The sequence below is a fragment of the Podarcis muralis genome, chromosome 1 (assembly GCF_964188315.1).
Source record: "Podarcis muralis chromosome 1, rPodMur119.hap1.1, whole genome shotgun sequence".
NCBI classification, from domain to species: Eukaryota; Metazoa; Chordata; class Lepidosauria; order Squamata; family Lacertidae; genus Podarcis; species Podarcis muralis.
In genome coordinates, this window is record NC_135655.1 from 82,102,980 (window position 1) to 82,129,364 (window position 26,385).

The following is a 26,385-nucleotide window of genomic DNA, read 5'->3' on the forward strand; positions in this document are numbered from 1 at the left end:
TGTTCTCCCCTGCAAGACACCTCTGCAACTTTGCAGAGGATAATATTGGCCAGTGTGGTGGGACCAGTAGCAGTTGGTGGACTCTGGACTTGGAGGGGTTGCTTGGCAGTCCCAGACGTTGTGTGAGCAAGGCCAAATTGCTCTGGTTTTCTCCCCATCCTCCTCCCTGGCAAAGAACTGTGGACACATAAGCAGTGCTGCTCTAGCAAACCTGTGATATAATAAAGGAACATCACAATGTGAGCAATTTGTTGTTATCGCGGCTATTATGGCGTGCCTCTAAACAAATGTCACTTCATTTAGATTTATCTTCTCTGTCAGAGCATTCTGGAAGCAATCCTATCCCATGTACACTTGGCCATGTGGTGGCTCACTATGTGACCTTGGTCCAGGCACTTCCTGTCAGCAAAATTGCTATGAAGAAAACATGTCACCTTGAGCTTCTTGGATAAAAGGTGGGATATAATCAATCAATACATTGTTTTCTATTAATCATAATCATGTACACAGAGCCCTGCTGGGACAGCCTGGCATTCTGTTCCTGACCAGATGCCTATGTAAACCACAATAGCAGAACTGAGCAATGTTCTGCAGCAAGAGAGCAACCATGCAACATAATCCAATGGATGTTAAGTCCTTCTGTATTAGATGGCACTTACTCCTATGTTAAGTGTATGAAGAAATCAGATTTTTCCAGTATCCTTTTTACATCTTGCTCCAAGACAGATGATGACAAAGAAAAATAGCCAAACAAGCCAGGATGTCTTAGGATTCCCATAGAAAGTTCTCTCACATGCGTGGTACCTGAGAACTCACAACTAAGTTACTTAGATATAACACCAGAGATATCTGAAATCTCACATATCAATTTAACATGGAATTCATGCAGCTTTTAAGCAAAATCCACACTACATCGCACATGTGTGAATACATTTCTAGTTGGAGAAATGCAGAGTGAGAACATTAATCCCCCCAATATGATGGGGGACTTTGTGAATCTGTCCAGAGTTTCATAGAATCATAGGATTGTGGAGTTGGAAGATGGCTGAAGTCTCTCACATCAAGTTAACACGGCATTTGAGTGGCTTTTAAGCAAGATGCACACCACATATTCACAAAGTCCCCCACCGCATTAAAAAACGATTAAAGCAAATCAGAGTTGCAGCAACAGAGTGGCTCTTAAAACTCACACATACTTTAGATGACAAAGGCTAGAGGTTGAAGGACTCTCCTTCCTTGGATGTTTTAAGCAGAGATTGGATGGCAATATGTCATGAATGCTTTTGATGAGATTCCTGTATTACTGGGTCCCTGCCAACTCTTCCATTCTATGAAGATGTCCCAGCCCCTCCTGGCTCTTGGGTTGGGGCTCTGGTAGGACACCCAGTGGTGGTGGGGGATGATGCCCCTCAATATTGGGGGACCTGGCCCTCCGATTCAAAATATTGAGGGGGCTGGAGCCCCCAGCACTCCCTATACCTGGTGCCAGTGCCTCTGACCCAGCCCACTGCAGGGATGTGGCCCCTGCAGGGTTGCCTAGAAGAGAATGTGGCCCTCAGTCAGCATAATGGTGTCAGATCTCTTCCCCAACTTGAACCAACAATCCTTTGTGCACAAGGAACAACTGGTATGCAGGAGGCAAGGGCAAGGGCAGGGTGTGTGTTTTCAGGTTCCCTAGTTGATTCTATACAGTTTAAAGTAGCTGAAAAAGACTGCTGTGTTGTGATTATAAGGGGTGATGGCTAGTGCTAGAGGGCTGGGTTGTTACACAGGCATACACCTCTCTGTGTGTTTGCATGGTAATAGTGCTGTCATTTATGCATCTTCATTGTGTAGTCGTCAGTTGCATCTGTTGGTGTGTTTGTGCTGGGCTGACTGTCATCTCTGAGTTGGTTTGACAGATGGATCTTGGCTGGATCTGTATTCGATAGCTATTTCTGTATTTTTGGCAGAAAGGCTGCCTTTTATGTATGTGGATTTATGTTGGTTTGTTGAGCCTATCAGTTTGGATATTGACGCTATGCCTCCGGGAGGATTTCCATCGCTGTGTTGACTCTGGGCGGAAATATCTGCTGGCAGATTGCATGGGTACCAGAGGACTGCTCCCTAGCAGACATTTTGTACTTGAAAATGGATTCCCAATCACAAAGTACCCAAATATGCCAGTGAGGAAGGGTGACCCGCTTTACAAACAAATATTAGTTGAGCCCAATTAAGAAAAAGTCACACTTTATATCCATGGAATGAGCTCCCTTTGTTAACTGGGAAACCCAGCCAGATGTGTTTTTTAAATAAATGATAAATAATAATAATAATAATAATAATAATAATAATAATTAACTTGTGTGTCTAATGAAATGGACTGAGGTCCCTGAAACTTTCTGTCATGGTAAATGTGCTCGCTTTATAGGTGCCACAAGACTCTGTTTTTGCCATAACAGAATAACACGACTGCTGTTCTGGAACAGTGTAAACAAATATACCTTTTTACTTTGGTTGAAAATTTAGACTGCAAATGGGTCTGGTTACTCTCCATTTCTTTGCTTGTCATGTATTGGGCTTTGTATTGAGGTTGGGTGAACAGCTTGTCACAGGATATATTTGTGATGTGTCATGATTACTGTACTTTACAGCAGACAAGGGAGTGCAGGCATACAAAGTAATTGGTCAAGAAAACAGTCCCCTCCTAGTCTGACTCACTGACTGCTACGGCTGCTGCTTTTGAGAGAACAAGGTGCTGAGGGTGTATGTGTGGGACCCACACATGGTAACTGAGATCTTTGCAGGGGAGGGCTCTGGAGAGAGCCAGGAGAAGGCATGTGGGTGAACAGGCAAGATGCCTATAAATACCAGTTGCTGGAAATCACAACCGGGGGCCTTTGCTTCTCATCCAGCAGGGCTCTTCTTATCTTTTTAAGGAGAGGACAGTAATGAGGAGAATGTATGCATTCCGCTTTGTGTCAAACACTTGAGGGAAATAAATGTTCCAGCTGAGGGAGCCATGGTGGCACCACAAAAACAGTAGTGGCAGGTGTGGTGGGGCAGAGCCGCTCCCCTGGCTGACGTTAGTTTCTCTGCAGCTCACCTGGGCGGCACTGGGATGTGGCTGGGTGGTGGCTAAGTTGGGGCTGGAGGAGAGCTCTTCAAGGCTTCCTTTTGTGCCATATTTCCAGGCAGTTTAAAGCTCCGTGTCAGAACCCTCTTCCCCCTGACTGGTGCTTCCCCAGTGAAAACCCACTCTTCACTGCTGAAAACAATTCTTCAGAGAACTCAAATTGCTGTTTCTTCTGATTGCTCTAAAGAGTGGGTTTTCCTGGGGACAGCGGCAGGGCAGGGGGAGAGCATTCTGACATGGAGCTTTAAACTGTGGACCAGCACCATTCAAGTAAGCTACAGCAATGACGCTACAGTAGTCTTATCCATACTTACTCTTGTCCTACTGCTTCCCCCCAGAGAAAACTGCTCTTTAGAGCTCACTCAGAGCAAATAGCAATTCAGGGTTTCCCCAAATTGCCGTTTTGTTCTGATCTTTTGCTAAAGAGCGGGTTTTCCCTTAGAAAAGAGCAGGGCGGGGGGGGGGACCACTTGGACCCTTGCCTAAAAAGCGTGGGCCAAGTGGAAAATGGCTCGGACCTGTACTTTTGAGGCATGACACAAATAGGTGTGGACGAGCCCACTGCCAGCTGCTACTGACAGTGCTGACTATCTGATGTGGACTGAGGATGTGTGCAGGAAGGTGCTGCACTCAAGTCATTGCCTAAATGTCTTTCTCTAAAGAGCCTGAGGTAGGCCTACAACCTGTTCCTTATTTATTCACGAGATGCAAGTTGCATGAAGCAACTTAAATCTAATACAAAGATGACATATTTTAATTAAGAACTGTTAATGTTCTGCCACACAAAACAGGCCATTTTCCTATGGCTGTGTACACACTATAAAGCATGTTTGAAACACGTTTCCACCTCAAAGAATTCTTGGCACTGTCATTGGTTAAGGGCTGCTGGGAATTATAGCTCTGTGAAGGGTAAACAACAGTACCCAGAATTCCTTCAGGGGGAAAATGTGCTCTGAATGTGCTTTAAAGGTATAGTGTGTAGTTAGCCATAGATAATCTCACAAATGTGTTCTTTATTCTGGAGCTCTTTGGGTGACATTCTTAGCTAGGGGTTAACATCAACGAATATCACAGGCTCAGGGAGACAGCATTTGTATCAGCGTTTCTTTAGTTGGTGTCATGGACAGGCTGACACATGAAGCAAATGAAATGAATTATTCAATAAAATGACCCACAAAATGAGCCTGAAGAGGGTGGCCTGAATCACTTCCATGACAAGAAGACTCAAGAGATGTTCACGTTATTTAAATGATGGGAACATAATTGATAATTCTGAACAATATAAACAGTTCTAGTGTTCAACCACTAAAATGGCTGGATTAAAAACAAAATTGGCAGAAGCACTCTCTGGGAAAGAATTGAATGACAAATTTTAGTTTCCTTGCAGTTTTTGAAAAAATGAAAATGTGAACCCCCATGAAAAATTCCGGAAGCAAACATTGTATAGGTGTGGATCAAAGTATTGCTTGTACCCTCTAAATGGTGGTGATGTTAATAATAAAAGCAGATCTCACCAAGCTCTGTTCCCTGTGGGACATTTTGGGGCAGCATGGCAGCTGGAAGAAGCTTTGCTGTGTGTCACAGTCAAAGAAAGCTTCAGCATCTTCTCTTCCAGTTGCCTGATCGCCTTCACCCACGATAGCCCACTTCTTAATGGATGGTGATGAGTGAAAGGTTGCCATGAAAGCTGGTGGGCACCACTGATTGGTCCTGGCTGAAGAACAGATGTCAGGATGCATATAAACATGGGGGAGATAAAAGAATGACAGCATATTGGTCAGATTCTTCAAAGGGCTCCCTGGAAAACCTTTGTGCCAAGTTGTTAAGTTTAATCCTGAATTCACCCAGAGATGTGCATGAACTTGCACACACCCATTTGTCAGCCTCCAGGCCTAGAGCAGCTCATATCAGCTGCCCTCTGATAAATACTTAACAGGGCTGACAGCAGTCTTGGGGTCACATGAGTTACTAGGCTGAAAGTACTGCCTGCCAATGGGTTTCTGTGAGCAGAAAATGTGGTGGTGTACTATTGCCACCTGCTGGACTTCTCTGCAAACAGAAATTTGACAGATTTAGGGCAGACGAGCTTAAATCCCGTAGGGTATTTATTGAACCAGAGCCAGGGGTTCATTATGTCTATCAGTCACAAAAGTGTCTGTTGTCATGTGCATTTTGAGTGCTGCTGGTGTCTGACGTTGTCCCCGCTGCTCTCTGGAAGCTGGCACAAAATCTTGCTCTTGAGGATGCAGATATGGAGAGGCAGTGCAGATTTCCCACCCATTTGCCTAAAATATACTCCCAAAGTGCTGGAATGCTCTGTTTCTCCTTTTGGATCTTGTAAAACCCAGTCACCTAGAGAAGAAACAATGGCTTCTTATTGAGACAAATAATTGGGCTCTTTCTAACATTAAGAACATAAGAGGCGGTTTCCTGGATCAGGCCAATGACCCACCTAGTCCAGCATCCTGTTCTCACAGTGGCCAACCAGATGCCTATGGGAAACCACTCCTCGCTCCTGTGGTTTTCAGCAACTGGTATTCAGTAGCATTTCTGCCTCCCACTCCGGAGGCGGAGCATAGCCATTGTGGCTAGTAGCCATGGATAGCTCTCTCCTCCATGAATTATTAGTATAATAATTCTAAAAGCCCTGTTCTGATGAAGTGTGCTCCACTGAAGGGCTGTACACTTTTTGATCTGCATGGATTAATATTGTGTACACTGTACACTTGTTGAGTGTTACATGTGAATAACTTTTTAAGTCCAGCTATTTATGCACAGTGGCACACTATGCACTCATTACAGCGGTACCTCGGGTTACATACACTTCAGGTTACATACGCTTCAGGTTACAGACTCCGCTAACCCAGAAATAGTGCTTCAGGTTAAGAACTTTGCTTCAGGATGAGAACTTTGCTCCAGCGGCATGGCGGCAGCAGGAGGCCCCATTAGCTAAAGTGGTGCTTCAGGTTAAGAACAGTTTCCGGTTAAGTACGGACCTCCGGAACGAATTAAGTACTTAACCCGAGGTACCACTGTAAATGTAGTATGTGAGCACACCTTATGGGAGGCTTTAAGGGCAGACTTGATAAACTCTTTGGAATACATTCAGGAACAATTCATGTGCAAAAGAAGCAGCTTATCCATATCCTTATCATTTGGCCCTTCAAGGTCATGGGGCTGTTCACAATCTGGGCAAGAAACTGAAAACTGCGCAAGCAAGAGATGCTGATCAGCTTCACGCTAACTGTTGACTTCATTCACATTCCATTTGTTCTGTTTTATGCCAAATAAGGTGATTTAAAAATTGTCAGGGCAGATATTTTTGTTGGCAAGTGAACTAAAAATACTCCTCCTTTCTCACTTTTCTTCATCACCTTCATTTGTTTAATTGGCAACCACAAGAACTGAATGAAAAATAAATAGTTCCACCAGCAGCTGTTCAGCCCTCTAAAACTCAGGAAACACCCCCCTCCCTTCCTAATATAATCCATTGGAAAAAGGATAGCTCAGTTGTGGAATGTATGCTTTTTTATGGAAAAATATTCCTGGTTCACATGCAGGTTCTGTAACTTTTTTGGGGGGGGGCACAGGACCATATTATATATATATATATATAATCAAATATATTTCTTCTAAAGTGGTTTAAAGTGCTCTGTTGCCTAGCACGTCAAAGTTTTTTTAAGAAGTTAGAAAGAAAGAAAGACCTTTTCTGGTTCGAAAGAGGACAGGGAATTGTGTTGAAAAGTTTGAACTGAATGATTAATTGTAAAACATATGAACACCCTGCAAACAAGTCAGGATGAACGTTCATTGTTATATAACCTTTCCACAAACAAATCAGAATGAATGCTTAGCAGAGATCCCATACAATATTACCGTTACTTCCACATAAGCTTTGTGCAAACAAATTAGGATGAATACCCAGTAAATAGGTTGCCTGGAGGAGTTCTGTGTCTTGTCAGGTTTAGCGCTTCTCCCACACAAGACACGGAACGCTGGCAGTTTAAGTAGCTGAGGTTTATTTCTCAATAACAGGCTTACCGCAGTCCAAGCTTCTAAAACTCCTCCTTCGCCATCAGAGTCAGTTGACTCGACTGGCTTCTGACCCTAATCAAGTCCAGATATACGCCACATCCTCCCCTGCCTCCTGCTGGCCCACCTTTGCTCTAATTGCTTGCTCCTACTTCTTGGTGACTCAGGTGCAGCCAATTCCTCCTCCCCTGGAGGTGGAGACTCAGGTGCAGCCAATTCTGGAGATTCCTCTTTGCTGGGCATGTCCCTGACATGTCTGTTCCACTATGGGCTTATCCAAACTTACCTTTCCTCCACTCTTTCCAGGGATGGTGCAAGTGCCCCCCCTTTTTGCTCTGGAGTTCCCCCCACAAAAACCCGCTCTTTAAAGCTGAATCAGAGGAAATGTCGAAAACCTGAGTATGTTTGCCAACTCGAGTTGATGTTTGTGTGCGCCACTTATTTTTATTTATTTATTAAATTTGTATACTGCCCTTCATCCAAAGTTCAATCTTAGAGTTGCCATATTTTAAAAAGCAAAAAAGAGGACACTATGACGACTCTCGTTTTAAATACCCCCACTATATGTAGGCTATAGAAGCTGTGCATATTGCTGAGGGGGGCAGGAGAGGAGAAGAGGAAAGCAAGTCTTCAACCATCAGCTATGTCTATGTCTCATCTAGAAGGTATAGCCAGAGAAATTTTGGCAAATTTAAAAAATCCACCCGGACAGAAATTTTACCTCTGAAAAAGAGGACATGTCCTGGAAAAAGAAGACACATGGCAACCCTAAAGGACATAGAATGTTAATCAGCCCAAGGCCAGAATAAAGAGAAATGTTTTTGCCTGGAGCTTAAAGATATGTAATGAAGGCACTAGGCGACCCTCCCTGGGGAGAGCATTGCACAAACGGGGAGTCACCACAGAAAAAACCCTTTCTTTCTTTCTTTCTTTCTTTCTTTCTTTCTTTCTTTCTTTCTTTCTTTCTTTCTTTCAAAAAAGTTTATAAGATTTTATTAATACTGTACATTAAAAAACTAATTTAAATGAAAACAAAAACAGAAAAAAGAAAAGAAACAAGAGCACACAAAACTCCTCTTCACAGGTAAATCTCCCCCCCCCCCAAATTTTTTTTATTGGTTTTTACAATATTAACGACAAACAAAAACACAGAACAAACAAAACATAACAAACATAAATCATACCCTTATTGAAAATAGCAGTTATTGACTTTGTAAAATGACTTCCTCGTTTCCCCTTAGTTGAATTTCATTGTATATCCTTATAACGGTTTTCCAAATCCCAATTTTGATTCCCTTTAAATTAAACATTAACATCTTTAATTCTTCTCCTTCTTGTATTAAACATATTATTTTATCAGTTAACATAAATACAACCCTAAGCTCAATAAGTATCTGGAAGCTATTTCCAGTTAGTTTAGCTTAACAAATTTAGCTAAATAATCATTAAATTTCTTCCATTCTTCATGGTGTTCCTCCTCCTTCTGGTCGCAGACTCTTCCGGTTAGATCGGCTAGCTCCAAAAAATCCGTCATCTTCATCTGCCATTCTTCTATTGTTGGTAATTCTTGAGTTTTCCACTTTTTAGCTAACAAAATACGAGCCGCAGTTGTGGCATACAAAAATAGTTTAACATCTTTCTTGGGCAGTTCCAAACCTGTTATTCCAAGAAGAAAGGCCTCTGGTTTCTTTATAAATGTATATTTCAACATTTTTTTCAATTCATTATAAATCTTTTCCCAGAAGTCTTTCACCTTGGGGCAGGTCCACCACATATGAAAGAATGTTCCTTCCTTTTCTTTACATTTCCAACATGTATTATCACAATTATGATACATCTTTGCTAATTTTACAGGAGTCAAATACCATCTATACATCATCTTCATAATATCTTTCACAGGTAAATCTTAACTTGACCAACACAGAGAAAGGTGAACCCTCCCAGCTCTCATGTGGGAACTTCACTTCCTTCTCCCAGCTTCCCACCCTGGGAGATCTTCCCTTCCGTGCCAACAATAATCCCAATTACATCACACAAACCTGAAGTCTAACCACCCCTGGCTTAAGAAGGAATCCTATGACAGGCCCACTATTTTAATAGGAACCCCTTTCTCCCGATTACTCTCTTTACAGCATCTTTCACTTCTTTGTTCTTTACACTGTAGATCAAGGGATTCAACATTGGAATCACAACTGTGTAGAACATGGAGACCATCTTGTCCTGATCTTCTGAGAAACTGTTGCTGGGCTGTACCACATAGATAAAGAAGAGGGTCCCAAAAAATATGGAAACGGTGGTGAGGTGGGAGAAGCAGGTAGAGAAAGTCTTACGCCGGCCGTCTGCAGAGCGGATCCTCAGGATGGCAGCGAGGATGTAGATGTAGGAGATGATGACAAGAGAACTGCTGAGAGTGCCCAGTGTGCAGGACATGGCAAAGAGCACTAACTTGTTGATATGTGTGTCTGAGCAGGAGAGCGATATCACTGCAGGGATGTCACAGAAGAAGTGATTGATCTTAAACTGACAGAAGGTTAACTGGAAAGTTAAGGCTGTGTGTGTAATGCCATTTAGCAGCCCCACACAATAGGGGCCAGCCAGCAATTGGAGACAAACTTTCCTAGACATGATGACGTTATACAACAGTGGGTTAGAAATGGCCACATACCGATCATAGGCCATTGAAGCCAAGAGGTAACATTCAACACCCAAAAAGAAGCCAAAGAACCACATCTGTGCTGCACACCCGGGCAAGGAAATCATTTTCCTCCCTGCAACAAAATCCATCAACATCTTAGGGGTGACAACTGAAGAATAGCAGAGGTCCACAAAGGACAAGTTGCTGAGAAAGAAGTACATGGGGGTGTGAAGTCGGGAGTCAGTCCTGATTAAGAGGATTATCCCAAGATTTCCCACGAGGGTGATGAGGTAGACCACTAGGAAGAATATGAAGAGGAGGATATGCAGCTCTGGAGAGCCAACAAAGCCCAGAAAGATAAATTCATGCACCATGGTGTGGTTTACATTGGCCATTCGCAATGTCTCTGTGCAGAAAAGTAGAAGCTAAGTTCCACTATAGTGCAGGGAATGTAGATGAAATACAGACTGTGAATGCAATAGGTTGTGAGAAGGGGATTTGCCACAGCTCATGCTCTGCATAAAGAAAGTCCCTGATTCAATTCCTGGAGTCTCAGTGAAAAAGAGAATCAGGCTGCAAATGACATGGAAGGTGTCTCTGTGCTGGTGGAACACAGAGAGCTGCTGGTGGTCAGAACAGACAAAATAAAGAAATACCAGTTTTCTATTTCAGCTGTTGCATATTTAGGAAGCTATTTTAAGAAAAAAAGATGATTTCTGAAAATATGCACGATACCTATAATGATACCTATAATGTTCTCTGCTTTCCTTTTTACAAGATTCTTGTTCTGCCTAATGCACTTTCTACCTTTTAAAGAAGTCCATGGCTAGGAAAATGTTGCAAGTAATGAAAAGCAGGGGCACTGATGGAACGAGAAGGATTTTTTAAAAAATCCTATCTGAGATGCGGGGAGGGAGAAAAATGTGTCCAGACAACCCACATTGTGTAATTTGAAGCAAAAACTAACCATCCCCACAAGCCTTCCCATATCCCTATGAGTCATTAACTTTCTTATCTCTTTTACTTAAAACAAAATACACTTCCCATAATTGTCCTGGCCTCCTTAGGAATGTGGCACTGAAATTTTTTGGCAACTTCTTTCGCTGATTCAATCTTACATCAATGGGAACATTGAAATGATGGTAGTAATTTAACTTGTTTTGACCAAACTGCGGGAGGCAGTGGAAGACAGGAGTGCCTGGAGTGCTCTGGTCCATGGGGTCACGAAGAGTCGGACATGACTAAACGACTAAACAACAACAATTTAACTTGTAGCAATTTCTGAGTTGCTTTGGTCTGAGAACCTGTACTCACTGGAGAGAAAGTCCCATTTGAACTTAATGGGACTTACTTTGAGAAGTCTTGTATAGGATCTCAATGCACATCTTCCAGATGAGGTTTTCTTGGTCTCTCCAGTGTTGTTTACAAAGGCAATAATCTTTATATCCTTCTGAGTTCTTCAGTCTGGGGCTTTGAGGACCAATTTCTACTGTCAGGTGGTAAAGCTGCAATTATTTTTTGTTCCATTGGGTATGAACATTAATTGCACTGAAAAATGTTTTCCTACAAAGATGCTTTGGCCACAGTAAAGCCTGTCTTTTTCATCTGCTAGCCTTGTAAAACAAGAATATTACTTTCAATGCACCAGCATTCTGAATTCAGAATAAATGTAGCCTCTTAGAATCTGAAGCTGTTTAACACTTGCATTTGACATTATTTATTTATTTCATTTATATCCCACTTTTTCTCCAAGATGCTCAAGGTGGCATCAGCATCCTGAATTCAGAAAGCACAGGTAAAAGTGGTTTTCTGCTTGCCCCATGAGTCTTGAGTGGCTTTGCCTTTGTCCCAGCGCTTTCCTCTGGAAAGCCTGCTCTTTAGCACTAAATCGGAACCAACAAATATCTGTGGAGAACTCAATTGTCATTTGTTCCATTTCAGTGCTAAACCATGGGTTTTCCTGGGGGAAAGTGGTGAGGCAAACAAAGGTGTGAATAAGCCCTTACATTTGTCCTTGTAAAACTAAGCAGGGAGGAACGTGGGGACAAAAGTAGAATTAATTGGTTTCGCCTGTCACTGGCTCTGGCTGCACCTACTGTTAACCTCCTTGCCTTCTGCCCTACCAGATCCAATGGGCACCAGCCCCTGATGTGGAGGGAATAGCAAGCAAGACATTCTTGCGGGGTGTAATGCTGTAATGAATTGTTTTGCTGTAGTAGCACAAATGGTAATGTTTTCTGGAAGTGGATAACAAGGTGTTTGGAGCGATAAAGTTCATACATCATTGATGCAAAACATTGACTTCCTTTTCAGCATTTGATAGATAATCCAGAACAGCCTTTACCGGGCCATGAGTATTATGGTGACTTTGCAAGCATTTGTTTATTCATATTTTTGGGAAGGGTGAATGGAAAGCAGAAGGACAGAGAGCAACATAGGTTCATAATCTTGCTCCAAGGCAACTTCCAGCATTTCTTCAAGTATTCATAAAGCCATTTTAGATATTCTTTCCCAGCATGAACTCCCATCTTCAGCCTCTGAGATTTTCATGCTAGAAACCTCACCAATCCCATATGTCTAGCTAGCCATGATGACCTTCTGCCAACTGTTCCCTTAACTAACTTTATTTTTATGTTAAGCATGTAAATTAATTACATTTATTTTTTTCCTTTTCTTAGCCGCTCATTGCAAACTCTGCCCTTTTATCCATATATATAGATAGATATAAAAGGTAAAGGGACCCCTGACCATTAGGTCCAGTCGTGACCGACTCTGGGGTTGCGGCGCTCATCTCGCTTTATTGGCCGAGGGAGCCAGCGTACAGCTTCCAGGTCATGTGGCCAGCATGACTAAGCCGCTTCTGGCGAACCAGAGCAGCGCACGGAAATGCTGTTTACCTTCCCGCTGGAGTGGTACCCATTCATCTACTTGCACTTTGACGTGCTTTCAAACTGCTAGGTTGGCAGGAGCAGGGACCGAGCAACGGGAGCTCACCCAGTTGCAGGGATTCGAACCGCCGACCTTCTGATTGGCAAGTCCTAGGCTCTGTGGTTTAACCCACAGCGCCACCCGCGTCCCTTTATAGATAGATATAGATATATATATAATCAATTTACAGACAAGAAATAAAAACACAGACATTACACAGTTATATATATATATTTAATAAACTTTTTTTTAAAAAATCTTCTTTTCTTTACAAATGCCAAAGTGCAAAACAACAAGCATCCACCCCCCCACCCCGAAATACCTTCTACCATGCAAACACATATTTATTACATACCAGGTTTCCCCTTTAAGGTCTTATTTAGTGTGCAGTCCCCTGCTTAATGCTAGTGCAGAGTTTGAAATCTAATTCAATGAAGAATGACCAGATCACATTGATCTGGATATATTTCTCTGCTTCTTAGACCAGCATCCATTAATCTACGCCCCTCTGCTTCTATTGCAATATTTATTTATTTGCTGGGAAATTCCTTTCTTGAACTGTTAGCCATTTAGATATTAGCTGTTTCAACATTTATCAGTGCAGTTATGCACATGTCTACTCTGAAGTAAGACTTCTCGAGCCCAGACGAGAGTGCACAGAATTACCACCTGGTTGAGCAGTCCTCAGGTGGTGGTGATAAGATGGTAGAAGAATCTTCACTTCGCTCCTTCCAGGGCAGAAGGTGCATTGGAGCTGCTTTCGTGTCCTTTTCTTTCCCTATGGTATATATTTTTTAAAAATCCTTCCCACAAACATAAATGGGAAAGAAAACCACCATTCTACCTGCAGGACTCAGAGAGTTTCATGCTGTTTGGGGGCCTTTTCAAGTCTTCGCTAACACACTTCCTTTCATGAATTCCCCAAACACAAATGAATGGAAATAGCAACTTTTTATGCAAAAAAAAAAAAAAGAATAACTGCATATCAGGAGAAATGTTTCATTCTAAGCACTCTCTTGACTGCGTCTTTCACATCTTTGTTTCTTAGGCTGTAGATCAAGGGGTTTAACATGGGTATCAGCACAGTGTAGAACATGGAGACTGTCTTGTCTTCATCTTCTGAGGAGCCAGAGCTGGGCCGGACATAGATGAAGAAGAGACTCCCAAAGAAAAGAGAGACAGCAGTGAGGTGGGAAAAGCAGGTAGAGAAAGCCTTGTGCCTCCCTTCACTGGAGCGGATCCTCAAGGTGGCTGCAAGGATGTAGATGTAGGAGATGAGGACAATAAAGCCACTGACTGTTCCAAACATGAAGGAGAGACCAAAAAGCACCATCAAGTTGAAACTTGTGTCAGAGCAGGAGAGCGATATGACTGCAGGGATGTCACAGAAGAAATGGTTGATTGTGGACTTGCAGAAAGTTAACTGGAAAGTCAAGCTGGTATGTGTCGTAGCATTTAGTAGCCCTGCAAGATAGGGTCCAACCATCAGCTGGGCACAAATTTTCCTGGACATGATGACTGTATAGAGAAGAGGCTTGGAAATAGCTACGTACCGATCGTAAGCCATGGCTGCCAAGATGAAACACTCAGTGGCCACAAAGAGACAAAACATAGCCATCTGTGCTGCACATCCAGGCAAGGAAATGCTTTTGCTTTTCATGACAAAGTCCATCAACATCTTAGGGGTGACGACGGAAGAATAGCAGAGGTCCACGAAGGACAGCTGGCTGAGGAAGAAGTACATGGGGGTGTGAAGTCGAGAATCGATCCTGATTAATAGGATCATCCCAAGATTCCCCACAATGGTGATGAGGTAGACTACAAGGAAGAATAGGAAAAGCAAGATTTTCAGCTCTGGTGAGTCAGTGAAGCCCAAAAGTATGAACTCATATATGGTGCTGTGATTTCCCCTTGACATGCTTTTTAGTTCTGCAGAGAATGTAGAGAAGAAAACACAAGCAATTTCTGTAAAACTCAAGTTTGGATCACAGAAAACTCTGAATCCTTGTATCCTGCTTGCTATCATGCCTCCTATGGTTATACCTGTGCTGACCCAAGACATTTTGTTGCCTGAGGCAAACTAGAAAATGCTCTGCCAGTCATTGAACTAGGACCAGGACACTGAACACTAAGCAGATGATAACTACCACCCTCTTAGACACACCCTCTTAAGCATTTTTAAAAATGCATTTTTTTAGTTTTATTGAGTGTTGAGCATACATTGAGCAGAAGGTTTGAGTCAGTGACTTCCAAAGTCTGTGCCAACCCTAAAATGATTTAGAATAGAATAATAGAATCATAGATTTGGAGTAGACCACAAGGGCCATCGAGTCCAACCCCCTGCCAAGCATTGGGCTTCCGGTTTGATTTTGGGCTTCCGGTTTCGCTCTGTCTTAATGATGATTGAGGCTAATTATCCTTGTAAAGGCTTCCGGCTGATTTTGGGCTTCCGGTTTTGCTCTGTCTTAATGATGATTGAGGGTAATTATCCTTGTAAATTTTTCCCAGGGATGGTGGTTGGGTGGGCTTCACTCACAGTTTGTCTCAGTACCTGGCTCTTGTTCCAGCATGGAATGTGGGAGTCAGGGTGGCGCTGAGTACAAAAACACTTTGCCTGCCAAAAACTCTCCAATGTCACCATTAAGAAACAGAGGTTCTCCTGTTAATTAGAGCTTAATTGGACTAAAGTACAGGCATGTGCTGGAAGAGATGATATCACAAACTGTGGAAGAAACCAAGAAGAAAGCAAGGATGGAAGAAATTGGAATTTAAATATGGAATATAACATCAAACTGAACTGTGTGTGTAAAAAAAGGAAAAAGGGAGGGAAGCTCTATTTTTCAAAAGGTTTACTGTGGAAACTGAGAGCTGACTCTTCCCCATCCTTTATTATTTACAATGTGAACTGAATAACTTGGACTTGGAATTTAATTTAATTGAAAGGATAATTGCTCACATATCTTCAGTTGGAAGGAAGGATGAAAGGAGTCTGTGAACTGCCAAGGAACTGATAGGGCTCTTTATTGAGTCATCTGCAGTTTGACAGACCACTCTTCTTCCCAGGCTGAGAGGAAAAACAGGTAACATTTATTTAGACAGAGTGACTTTTGCAGCTGTAGTTAAAGTTGAAAAACAACAGAGCAATGGATGGAGAAATTTCTGGAACAGCAATAGGATATCAGTTGTGCCCAAGGCATGGCAGACAGGAAGAAACACCACGGACAGAATAATTGCCACACACAGGAAGAACAAGCATATAGTTTGAGTTCCTCACTTTTAGTTTTATAAATCAATTAATGTGTCAGCACAAATAATTAAATGCAGATTTCCAAAAAATAGCAAGGAGAGACAAGAAGGCCTTCTTAAACGAGCAATGCAAAGAAATAGAGTAAAACAATAGAATGAGAAAAACCAGAGATCTGTTCAAGAAAATTGGAGATATGAAAGGAACATTTCGTACAAAGATTACCACAATAAAGGACAAAAGTGGTAAGGACCTAACAGAAGCAGAGGACATCAAGAAGAGGTGGCAAGAATACACAGAGCAATTATAACAGAAAGATATGGATGTCTTGTACACCCCAGGTAGTGTGGTTGCTGACCTTGAGCCAGACATCCTGGAGAGTGAAGTCAAATGGGCCTTAGAAAGCACTGCTAATAACAAGGCCAGTGGAAGTGATGATATTCCAGCTGAACTATTTAAAATTTTAAAAGATGATGCTGTTAAGGTGCTACACTCAATATGCCAGCAAATTTGGAAAACTCAGCAGTGTCCAGAGGATTGGAGAAGATCAGTCTACATCCCAATTCCAAAGAAGGACAGTGTCAAAGAATGCTCCAACTACCACACAATTGCACTCATTTCACATGCTAGCAAGGTTATGCTTAAAATTCTACAAGGCAGGCTTAAGCAGTATGTGGACTAAGAACTCCCAGAAGTGCAAGCTGGATTTCGAAGGGGCAGAGGAACCAGACACCAAATTGCAAACATGCGCGGGATTATGGAGAAAGTTAGAGAATTCCAGAAAGACATCTACTTCTGCTTCATTGACTATGCAAAAGCCTTTGACTGTGTCGACCACAGCAAACTATGGCAAGTTCTTAAAGAAATGGGAGTGCCTGATCACCTCATCTGTCTCCTGAGAAATCTCTATGTGGGACAAGAAGCTACAGTTAGAACTGGATATGGAACAACTGATTGGTTCTAAATTGGGAAAGGAGTACGACAAGGCTGTATATTGTCTCCCTGCTTATTTAACTTATATGCAGAATTCATCATGCGAAAGGCTGGGCTGGATGAATCCCTAGCCGGAATTAAGGTTGCCGGAAGAAATATCAACAACCTCAGATATGCAGATGACACAACCTTGATGCAGAAAGTGAGGAGGAATTAAAGAACCTTTTAATGAGGGTGAAAGAGGAGAGTGCAAAATATGGTCTGAAGCTCAACATCAAAAAAACGAAGATCATGGCCACTGGGCCCATCACCTCCTGGCAAATAGAAGGGGAAGAAATGGAGGCAGTGAGAGATTTTACTTTCTTGGGCTCCATGATCACTGCAGATGGTGACAGCAGGCATGCAATTAAAAGACGCCTGCTCCTTGGGAGAAAGGCGATGGCAAACCTAGACAGCATCTTAAAAAGCAGAGACATCACCTTGCCAACCAAGGTCCGTATAGTTAAAGCCATGGTTTTCCCAGTAGTGATGTATGGAAGTGAGAGCTGGACCATAAAGAAGGCTGATCGATGTTGAGCTTTTTTGGGAGAGGATTGACCACAGTCGTTGAGCCTTTTTTTGGGGGGGATGCCCAAAGTGGTAGAGGGTTTTATTGGGGGGGGGAGACCGAAAATTGCTCACCCATCTGAGTTATGCATTGCCGAAAACAACAATCAACTGTCCCATCACTGCCAGCAGCAGCCAATCAACCGTTCAATTGTTGCAGTGACAGCCAATCGACGCCAGACCTCATCGCAGCCACCAAACACCCACCCAATCGCCACTTACTATCTCCGGCTTGAGGCAGGAACCAATCCCTCATCCACCCAATGCACTATCCGTTTATAAGATGAACCAAATTTTTAAACATAATTTAATCATAAAAAACCTCGTCTTGTACACAGAAAAGTACAGTAACTTTAGGGGGATCTTCTGGATACTGATTCATCATTCAGAATCAATGACTAGGCAAAGTTTGCATTTTTGTCATCCTTTATCTGTTATGAAGCCAATAAATAATATTTTCTGAGCTATGTCGGCTACTTAGTGGCATGCAGGAAGTACATAAAATAACGTCTGACCTCCACCTGATGATGATCCTACAAATTGCCTCCTCTCGACATAATGCTATGTACAGTATAAACCAGAAATTATTAAAAGAGCCTACCATTGTCCTGATGGCTTTGCTGCAGTTTAAATCCTTCATCCATCATCTATTCTGAGACCCTTTCCTCAAACATAGGCGTCTTCAGCTGAAATAATACAGGGTGCTCCTGCTTCTATCACAGAAGTAGTATCTACAGGGATGATATAACCAACGGTCTGCCATAAAGGGATACCTCATTGTGGGAATTTGTGATATGGACTCTCTGAGGAATTTGAAAGCTCTAGTGGCAATTGCAATTAGCTGTTCTACAATGGAGCAATTTTCTCTGGAATCAATCACACCAGTGTCCATAGATAGGAAAGTCAAGAGGAAAAAACATTGCCAATAAGAAATATAGTCAACCATGTCTTAGGTTAACTAATAGGTTACAAATACACATAGGTTACAAATATACATATAATTCAACAAAAGCGATGTGCGTAACAATCAAATGCAATAATATGTCTTTCAAACTAGGGCTGCAGATTTGCTCAGATTAGGCATGAATCTGGGACGAATATCTCTGTCTGTCTGCCTGCAATGTAGTTGTCAGAGCTGGGAGACCAGGGTTCAAAGTGCCACTCAGTCACGAAGCTCACTGGGTTACTTTTGACCTCTCAGCCTGATCTATGTCACAACGAGCACTCACACTTTACATTGTGGGTGCCCTTTGTGGGATCGCGCGCGGTGCTACAGTTGCCAGGGCAAACAGGGCTGGCCTGCCTCTCAGTGTTATTATTTGGAGGTTCGCGCCCAGCCTAAGTAGTCAAGTTTCATTGCTGGGAGGTGGAGCCAGTCCCATTATATATAGGGGGTGCAGCCGACAGTAGCCAGGCAGTCGACTCAGGAGATTCACCCACCCTCCCCTCTATTAGTTTAATGTTTTCTTGTCTGCAGGTTAACTTTTTCTTCCTCTTTAGCGGGCGCTGCTATGGTCTTTGACTGGTTGTTGTTGAAGGACTGGGAAGAAATTTTCCTGCGTTGGCAGGTTTTGTCTTCCCTGTAGCAATTCATCACAACTTTGGCAGTTTATGGCCTTGGGTGGAATCCTTTAGTCTTTTCTTCCCTATAATGGGGGGAGGGAGGTGTGAAGTGATGACTCACCCCCCCCTGGAGTGGCCATTCCAGGGTCCCCTCTTAAAAGGGGGTTATATAATGAGTGTCACTGGCCATATACTGAAAAGTTGTCAGTAAACTACCCTGCGTGCACCCCCACATCCCAATTACCCTGATGTGCCCCAGTTACCTCGGCTGAGGGGCTGGGAGGGATGCATGCCCAAGGCCTAAGCCCAAGGTCTTCCTACATTCAGAAGTTTAATAAAGTTGTGGCCTAATTTTAATTCCATAAAACGTTGTCAGAGTCTTTATTCCTTCCTAATGATCCCTGGGGGCTGGGGCTGTCACGGCCTGGTCACACAAAGTTATTGTGGGGATTAAATGAGGGGAGAACTCTTTGGAGGAAAGGTGGGATATAAATGCCATTATTATTATTATTATTATTATTATTATTATTATTATTATTATTTTCAGAGAGTTGGAGGATTTCTTGGTTAATATTAGTATTAGTATTATTGACATATTTCTTAACCTTCCCCAAGTGGAGCAGTGAAAGGTACAATTTTGCAACTAACCGCTATAGTTTCCGGTCAGGAAATGACATTATCAGAGCTCTCTTTTTACTTCCAACCACAGTGCTTTGGGGAGGAAGTAGAAAGAATGCTTCAAGCAGCAATCCTATTAACACAACTGGAAGTAAAGGTAAAGGTAAAGGTACCCCTGCCCGTTTGGGCCAGTCTTGCCAGACTCTAGGGTTGTGCGCTCATCTCACTCTATAGGCCGGGAACCAGCGCTGTCTGCAGACACTTCCGGGTCACGTGGCCAGCGTGACAAGCTGCATCTGGCAAGCCAGCGCAGCACACGGAAACGGCGTTTACCTTCCCGCCAGTAAGCGGTCCCTATTTATCTACTTGCACTTAAGGGTGCTTTCGAACTGCTAGGTTGGCAGGCGCTGGGACCGAGCAACGGGAGCGCACCCCGCTGCGGGGATTCGAACCACCGACCTTTCGATCGGCAAGCCCTAGACGCTGAGGCTTTAACCCACAGCGCCACCAACTGGAAGTAAGTCCCATTAAACTTGGGGCGGGGGGACGGGACTTACTTATAGATAGGCATGCATAGTCTGGTGCTGTCGGTGATATCTCTGCTCTTTGCTTGTTGACTGCCAAGCCAAAAATGATGGTCCCCAGCACCAGCCCCCTCCTCTCTGGTCACTCCCCTATGGCCTTTCCCTTGGAAAGAATATGTGGACAGTGACTGGCTGCTTGAAGATTTAATTGTGATGAAATTGTGTCTGCATCTAGGAAGGAGAACTACTGTATACCACCTCGAGATCCTTGGAAGATAAGGGTGGCATATGAAAGAAAGAAAGAAAGAAAGAAAGAAAGAAAGAAAGAAAGAAAGAAAGTTAGTTTCATGGGCAGTACTTTAGCTCAGCACCATCATCTCTACCTGCCATATTTCTCCTCTGAACTGAGCTTGCAGACTATCATCTATCTATCTATCATCTGTCTATATCATCTATCTATCTATCTATCTATCTATCTATCTATCTATCTATCATCTATCTATCTATCATCTCTATCATCTATCATCTATCTATCTATCTATCATCTATCTATCTATCTATCTATCTATCTATCTATCTATCTATCTATCTATCATCTATCTATCTATCTATCTCTATCATCTATCTATCATCTATCTATCTCTATCTATCATCTATCTATCTATCTATATCTATCTATCTATCTATCTATCTATCTATCTATCTATCTATCATCTATCTATCTATCTACCTATCTATCATCTATCTATCTATCTATCATCTATCTATCTATCTATCTATCATCTATCTATCTATCTATCTATCTATCTATCTATCTATCTATCTATCTATCTCTATCTATCTATCATCTATCTATCTATCTATCTATCTATCATCTATCTATCTATCTATCTATCTATCTATCTATCTATCATCTATCTATCTATCATTTATCTATCTATCATCTATCTATCATCTATCTATCTATCTATCTATCTATCTATCTATCATCTATCTATCTATCTATCTATCATCTATCTATCTATCTATCTATCTATCTATCTATCTATCTATCTATATCTATCTATCTATCATTTATCTATCTATCATCTATCTATCATCTATCTATCTATCATCTATCTATCTATCTATCTATCTATCTATCTATCTATCTATCTATCATCTATCTATCTATCTATCTATCTATCTATCTATCTATCTATCTATCATCTATCTATCTATCATTTATCTATCTATCATCTATCTATCTATCTATCATCTATCTATCTAGTCCACCCAGTGCTTTTTTTCTGGGGGGGGGGGGGAACGCAAGGTTACGCATACCCCTAAACATTTTGTGAATCTTTGTACTTTTGTCCATTTCCTGTATTTATTTTCCCCGATTTGAACCATAAAATGGTGATTTTCTTGAGTCAAAATGAGAGTACCCCTAAACATTTTAAAGAAAAAAGCACTCTATCTATCTATCTATCTATCTATCTATCTATCTATCTATCATCTATCCATCATCCATCATCTATCATCTTTCCAGGCACTAGTCCAGGTATGAGTGGGTATTTTTTTTTTTTTTTGTCTCACTGTTTTCCCTGGGAAGACCCACAGTTTATTGCTGAATCAGAACAAACTGCAATCGGGTTTTCCATGGATCAGCTCAATATTTTCTACAAAATCCCAAAAGATCCATTCTTTTCGTTACTTGAGATTAGTGACTTACCAGAGAAAAGAATCTAGCACAATATATGCCTTTTTATTCTATAATAAAATTCACCTCCAACCTGCTCAGTCACCTCACTGCACCTGTCAGTTCTTTGTTTCTGAAGCTGCAGATCAAAGTGTTTAACTTGGGGATCATAACTGCGTAGAACATAGAGACCATCTTGTCCTCATTAACTGAAGACCTGCCGCTGGGACACACACATATAAAGAAGAGAGTCCCGTAAAAGAAAGACACAACTGTTAGATGGATTGAGCTGAGAGAGAAAGCTTTGTGCTTGTTCTTGTTGCAGCATGAGGATAGAATTACAGTGGTGCCCCGCAAGACGAATGCCTCGCAAGACGAAAAACCCGCTAGACGAAAGGGTTTTCCATTTTTCGATGCGCTTCACAAGACGATTTTCCCTATGGGCTTGCGATTTTTTTCGCTCCCCCCCCTTTTTCTAAGCCGCTAATAGCCTTTTAGCCGCTAAGCCGCTAAGACTTTAATAGCCGCTAAGCCGCTAATAGCCTTTTAGCCACTAAGCCGCTAAGCCTTTAATAGCTGCTAAGCCGCTAATAGCCTTTTAGCCGCTAAGCCGCTAAACCTTTAATAGCCGCTAAGCTGCTAAACCGCTAATAGCGCTAATCCGCTAAGCCGCTAATAGGGTTGCTTCGCAAGACGAAAAAACCGCTAGACGAAGAGACTCGCGGAACGGATTATTTTCGTCTTGCGAGGCACCACTTTATAGGTGACAATGACAGTGTTGAAGGTACAGTACAATAATAATTTATTATTTATACCCCGCCCATCTGGCTGAGTTTCCCCAGCCACAAGACAGACCAAGAAGCACCCTCTGGCATCTGAAAAGGAGAGTGCAAACTGACTGCAAAATCAGCACAACAGGATTACTTATCAGCTGAAGAGCAGTGAGCCGCTGGTGCTGTTGTGTCTCTATCAGCTTAAGCCGTTCCCCAATGACAACTTGCATGCTTTAACCTGCCCCCAGTGACTCTTTTCCTATAGCAGGGTTAAATGTATATTTGGAAGCCAAGCATGCATTTGAAATGTTTGGAAAAAAGAGGTTCAGGGTGAGTCCAGACCAGGGTTTCCCAACCTTGGGCCGCCAGCTGTTTTTGGACTACAATTCCCATCATCCCTAGCTATCAGGACCAGTGGCCAGGGATGATGGGAACTGTAGTCCAAAAACAGCTGGAAACCCTGATCTAGACATTTGCTCCAGTGTGGTTGATATTCTTTTAACAAATAGCCATCACTGGACAGAAAGCAAGCAGGATCAGAATCACAGTAGAGGATTGGTAGGGAGCTTTAAGCCTTTACCCCATCATGGTCCCCATGAGAATCTCCCCTCTGCACCACAAATGCTCTTTGTTCTCTCCCCCACCCTAGATTTTTGTTAAAGAAAAATCAACCACACCAGGGAAATAATCATGTGACAAAATTCATGTCATGTTTGGTCCTTAAGGAGGGTTTGGTGTGGAGGAGCAGCCAGGAAGCCTTGCTACTTCTCTGCTTCAAATTTAGTCCCAGTGCTGTTTTTTTACCTAGAAAGGTGGCCATCAGGCTTTTGCTATATTTATTGTGTAGTCCCCACCCCCCAGGTAAGATCCTCCCTCTATTGTGTGGGCAGGTAATCCCTCCCCTACCTGGCCTGGTCTCCTTGGCAACGCTTCCCCCAGGTGGGATTGGACAACTGACTGAGGTAGGCAGAGACCTCCAGGTATCCCACCTGAGGGAAGGGAAAGCCAAGCCTATGCTGTTGGAGCCGCTCCAGATCTAGGGGCTGCACGCGTCCACACAAAGGGCGCCCCCCGTTTTAAGCGGGGAGTGGTCATTATTGTGTAGTCCCCACCCCCTTAATGCTAGTGCAGAGCAAAAATTTCAGTTCAAGGAACAATGACCAAATCACATTGAATTTAGCATATTTCTCTGCTTCTTAGACCAGGATCCATTAATCTATGTCCTTCATCTTATATTGAAATATTTATTTATCTGCTGCAAAATTCATTTTTAGAACTCTTAGCTATTTAGATATTAGCTTTTTAAACATTTAACACTGCAGTCCTGTACATGTCTACTCTGAAGTAAGACTTCCTGAGCCCAGGCGAGTGTGCACAGAATTACCACCTGGTTGAGTAGTTCTCAGGTGGTGGTGGTGGTAAGATCCCTTATGGTAGAAGAATCTTCACTTTGCTCATCAGAGAGCAGAAGGTGCGTGGGAGATGCTTTCATCTTATTTTCTGTCCCATTGTTTTTATCCCTCCCACTTATATAAATGGGAGAGAAAATCACTATTCCACACCCTGGGCTAGGATAGGTATATGCTCTGCAAAGGCATTTTTCAGTTTTCTCCAAAGCACTTCCTTTCATGAATTCCCCAAACACGAATGGATGGAAACATCAACTTTTCTTCAAAATAATAAAATTGCATATCAGGAGAAATGTTTCATTCTAAGCACCCTCTTGACTGCGTCTTTCACATCTTTGTTTCTTAGGCTGTAGATCAAGGGGTTTAACATGGGGATCAGCACAGTGTAGAACATGGAGACTGTCTTGTCTTCATCTTCTGAGGAGCCAGAGCTGGGCCGGACATAAATGAAGAAGAGGCTCCCAAAGAAAAGAGAGACAGCAGTGAGGTGGGAAAAGCAGGTAGAGAAAGCCTTGTGCCTCCCTTCACTGGAGCGGATCCTCAAGGTGGCTGCAAGGATGTAGATGTAGGAGATGAGGACAATAAAGCCACTGAGAGTTCCAAGGGTGAAGGAGAGACCCAAAAGCACCATCATGTTGAAACTTGTGTCAGAGCAGGAGAGCGATATGACTGCAGGGATGTCACAGAAGAAATGGTTGATTGTGGACTTGCAGAAAGTTAACTGGAAAGTTAAGCTGGTGTGTGTTGTAGCATTTAGTAGCCCTGCAAGATAGGGTCCAACCATCAGCTGGGCACAAATTTTCCTGGACATGATGACTGTATAGAGAAGAGGCTTGGAAATAGCTACGTACCGATCGTAAGCCATGGCTGCCAAAATGAAAGCTTCAGTGGCCACAAAGAGACAAAACATAGCCATCTGTGCTGCACATCCAGGCAAGGAAATGCTTTTGCTTTTCACGACAAAGTCCACCAACATCTTAGGGGTGACGACAGAAGAATAGCAGAGGTCCACGAAGGACAGCTGGCTGAGGAAGAAGTACATGGGGGTGTGAAGTCGAGAATCGATCCTGATTAAAAGGATCATCCCAAGATTCCCCACAATGGTGATGAGGTATACTACAAGGAAGAATAGGAAAAGCAAGATTTTCAGCTCTGGTGAGTCAGTGAAGCCCAAAAGTATGAACTCATATATGGTGCTGTGATTTTCCCTTGACATGCTTTTTAGTTCTGTAGAGAAGAAAAGACAAGCGATTTCTGAAATGACATAGCATACACTGAACTATGGATCACAGAAAACTCTGAATCTTTGAGTACCACTGGCTCTCATGCCTTCTATTGTTATTGGTGAAATTTTACCTTTGAGGGCATCTTCTGGATTCTGATTCAGCACTCAGTCTCAATGACTAGGCAAAGCTTGCATTTTTATAATCCTTTATCTTTTATGAAGTCAATAAATAATATTTTCTGAGCATTGCCAGCTGCTTAGTTGCATGCAAGAAATACGTAAAATAACATCTGACCCTCAGATGATGACCCTCAGTGATATATGGATTCCCTCCTTCTGACATCATGCAATGTACAGTGTAAACCAGAAATTACTAAGAGAGCCTACCCACGTCCTGATGGCTTTGCAGCAGTTTTAATCCCTCATCCATCTTTTACTTCTTCAGCTGAAATCTTGCACCTGGCTCCTGCTTGTATCACTGAAGCAGTATCTACAGGAGAATATAACCAATGATTTGCCCAAAAGGGATGCCTCGTTCTGGGAATTTGTAATATGGTATCTGAAGGATTTGAAAACTGAAGTGGCAATTCCAATTAGCTGTTCTTGCATTTCTTCCTGGAATCAGTCACCACAGTGGCCACAGGTAGAAATAGTAATAATAAAACAAATGGCAAGAACAAATATAGCAGATCATGTATAATTCAGCATTCATGCATATATAATTCAGCAAAAGTAAGGTACATAACAATCAAGTGAAATAATGTGTGTTTCCACTAGGGTTACTGATTTGCCTCAGATGAGGCATCAGTCTGGCATGAATATATCTGCCTCAGACATTTTGGGCATTGCGGGCACTGCTGAAATTTGAGACCCCACGGTCTACCACTTTGGCTGGTCACTGCTGCTTGAAAGCACGGGCGGAGGAAGAGGAGTGCGGGGGGAGTGCACCGCCCCTGGCAGCGTGATCCCGGTGGGGTGTCATCATGGATGTGTGTCCTTCTCAGAGCTTTCAAGTGTCTTCAGCCACAGCTTCTCTGGTAAAAAAATGTCCTCCCTGCCCAAACAGCTTTTGTTTACAAAAAATGACTATTGCAGCTAG

At 42.5% G+C, this 26,385-nt stretch overlaps 4 protein-coding genes across 4 annotated transcripts in view; 1 reads left to right on the plus strand and 3 right to left on the minus strand.

Moving 5' to 3' along the window:
* LOC114601534 (apelin receptor) overlaps nucleotides 1-26,385 on the plus strand; it is a 492,419-nt gene that overhangs the window by 45,247 nt on the left and 420,787 nt on the right. The window lies entirely within an intron of this gene.
* Nucleotides 9,236-10,177, minus strand: LOC114585175 (olfactory receptor 5G9-like). The gene has a single exon (XM_028707557.2). The coding sequence runs from the start codon at nucleotides 10,175-10,177 to the stop codon at nucleotides 9,236-9,238; it is 942 nt and encodes a 313-aa protein (XP_028563390.2).
* Nucleotides 13,696-14,631, minus strand: LOC114585183 (olfactory receptor 5G3-like). Its single transcript, XM_028707570.2, has one exon. The coding sequence runs from the start codon at nucleotides 14,626-14,628 to the stop codon at nucleotides 13,696-13,698; it is 933 nt and encodes a 310-aa protein (XP_028563403.2). The 5' UTR covers nucleotides 14,629-14,631.
* LOC114585191 (olfactory receptor 5G3-like) lies at nucleotides 24,345-25,286 on the minus strand. Its single transcript, XM_028707582.2, has one exon. The coding sequence runs from the start codon at nucleotides 25,275-25,277 to the stop codon at nucleotides 24,345-24,347; it is 933 nt and encodes a 310-aa protein (XP_028563415.2). The 5' UTR covers nucleotides 25,278-25,286.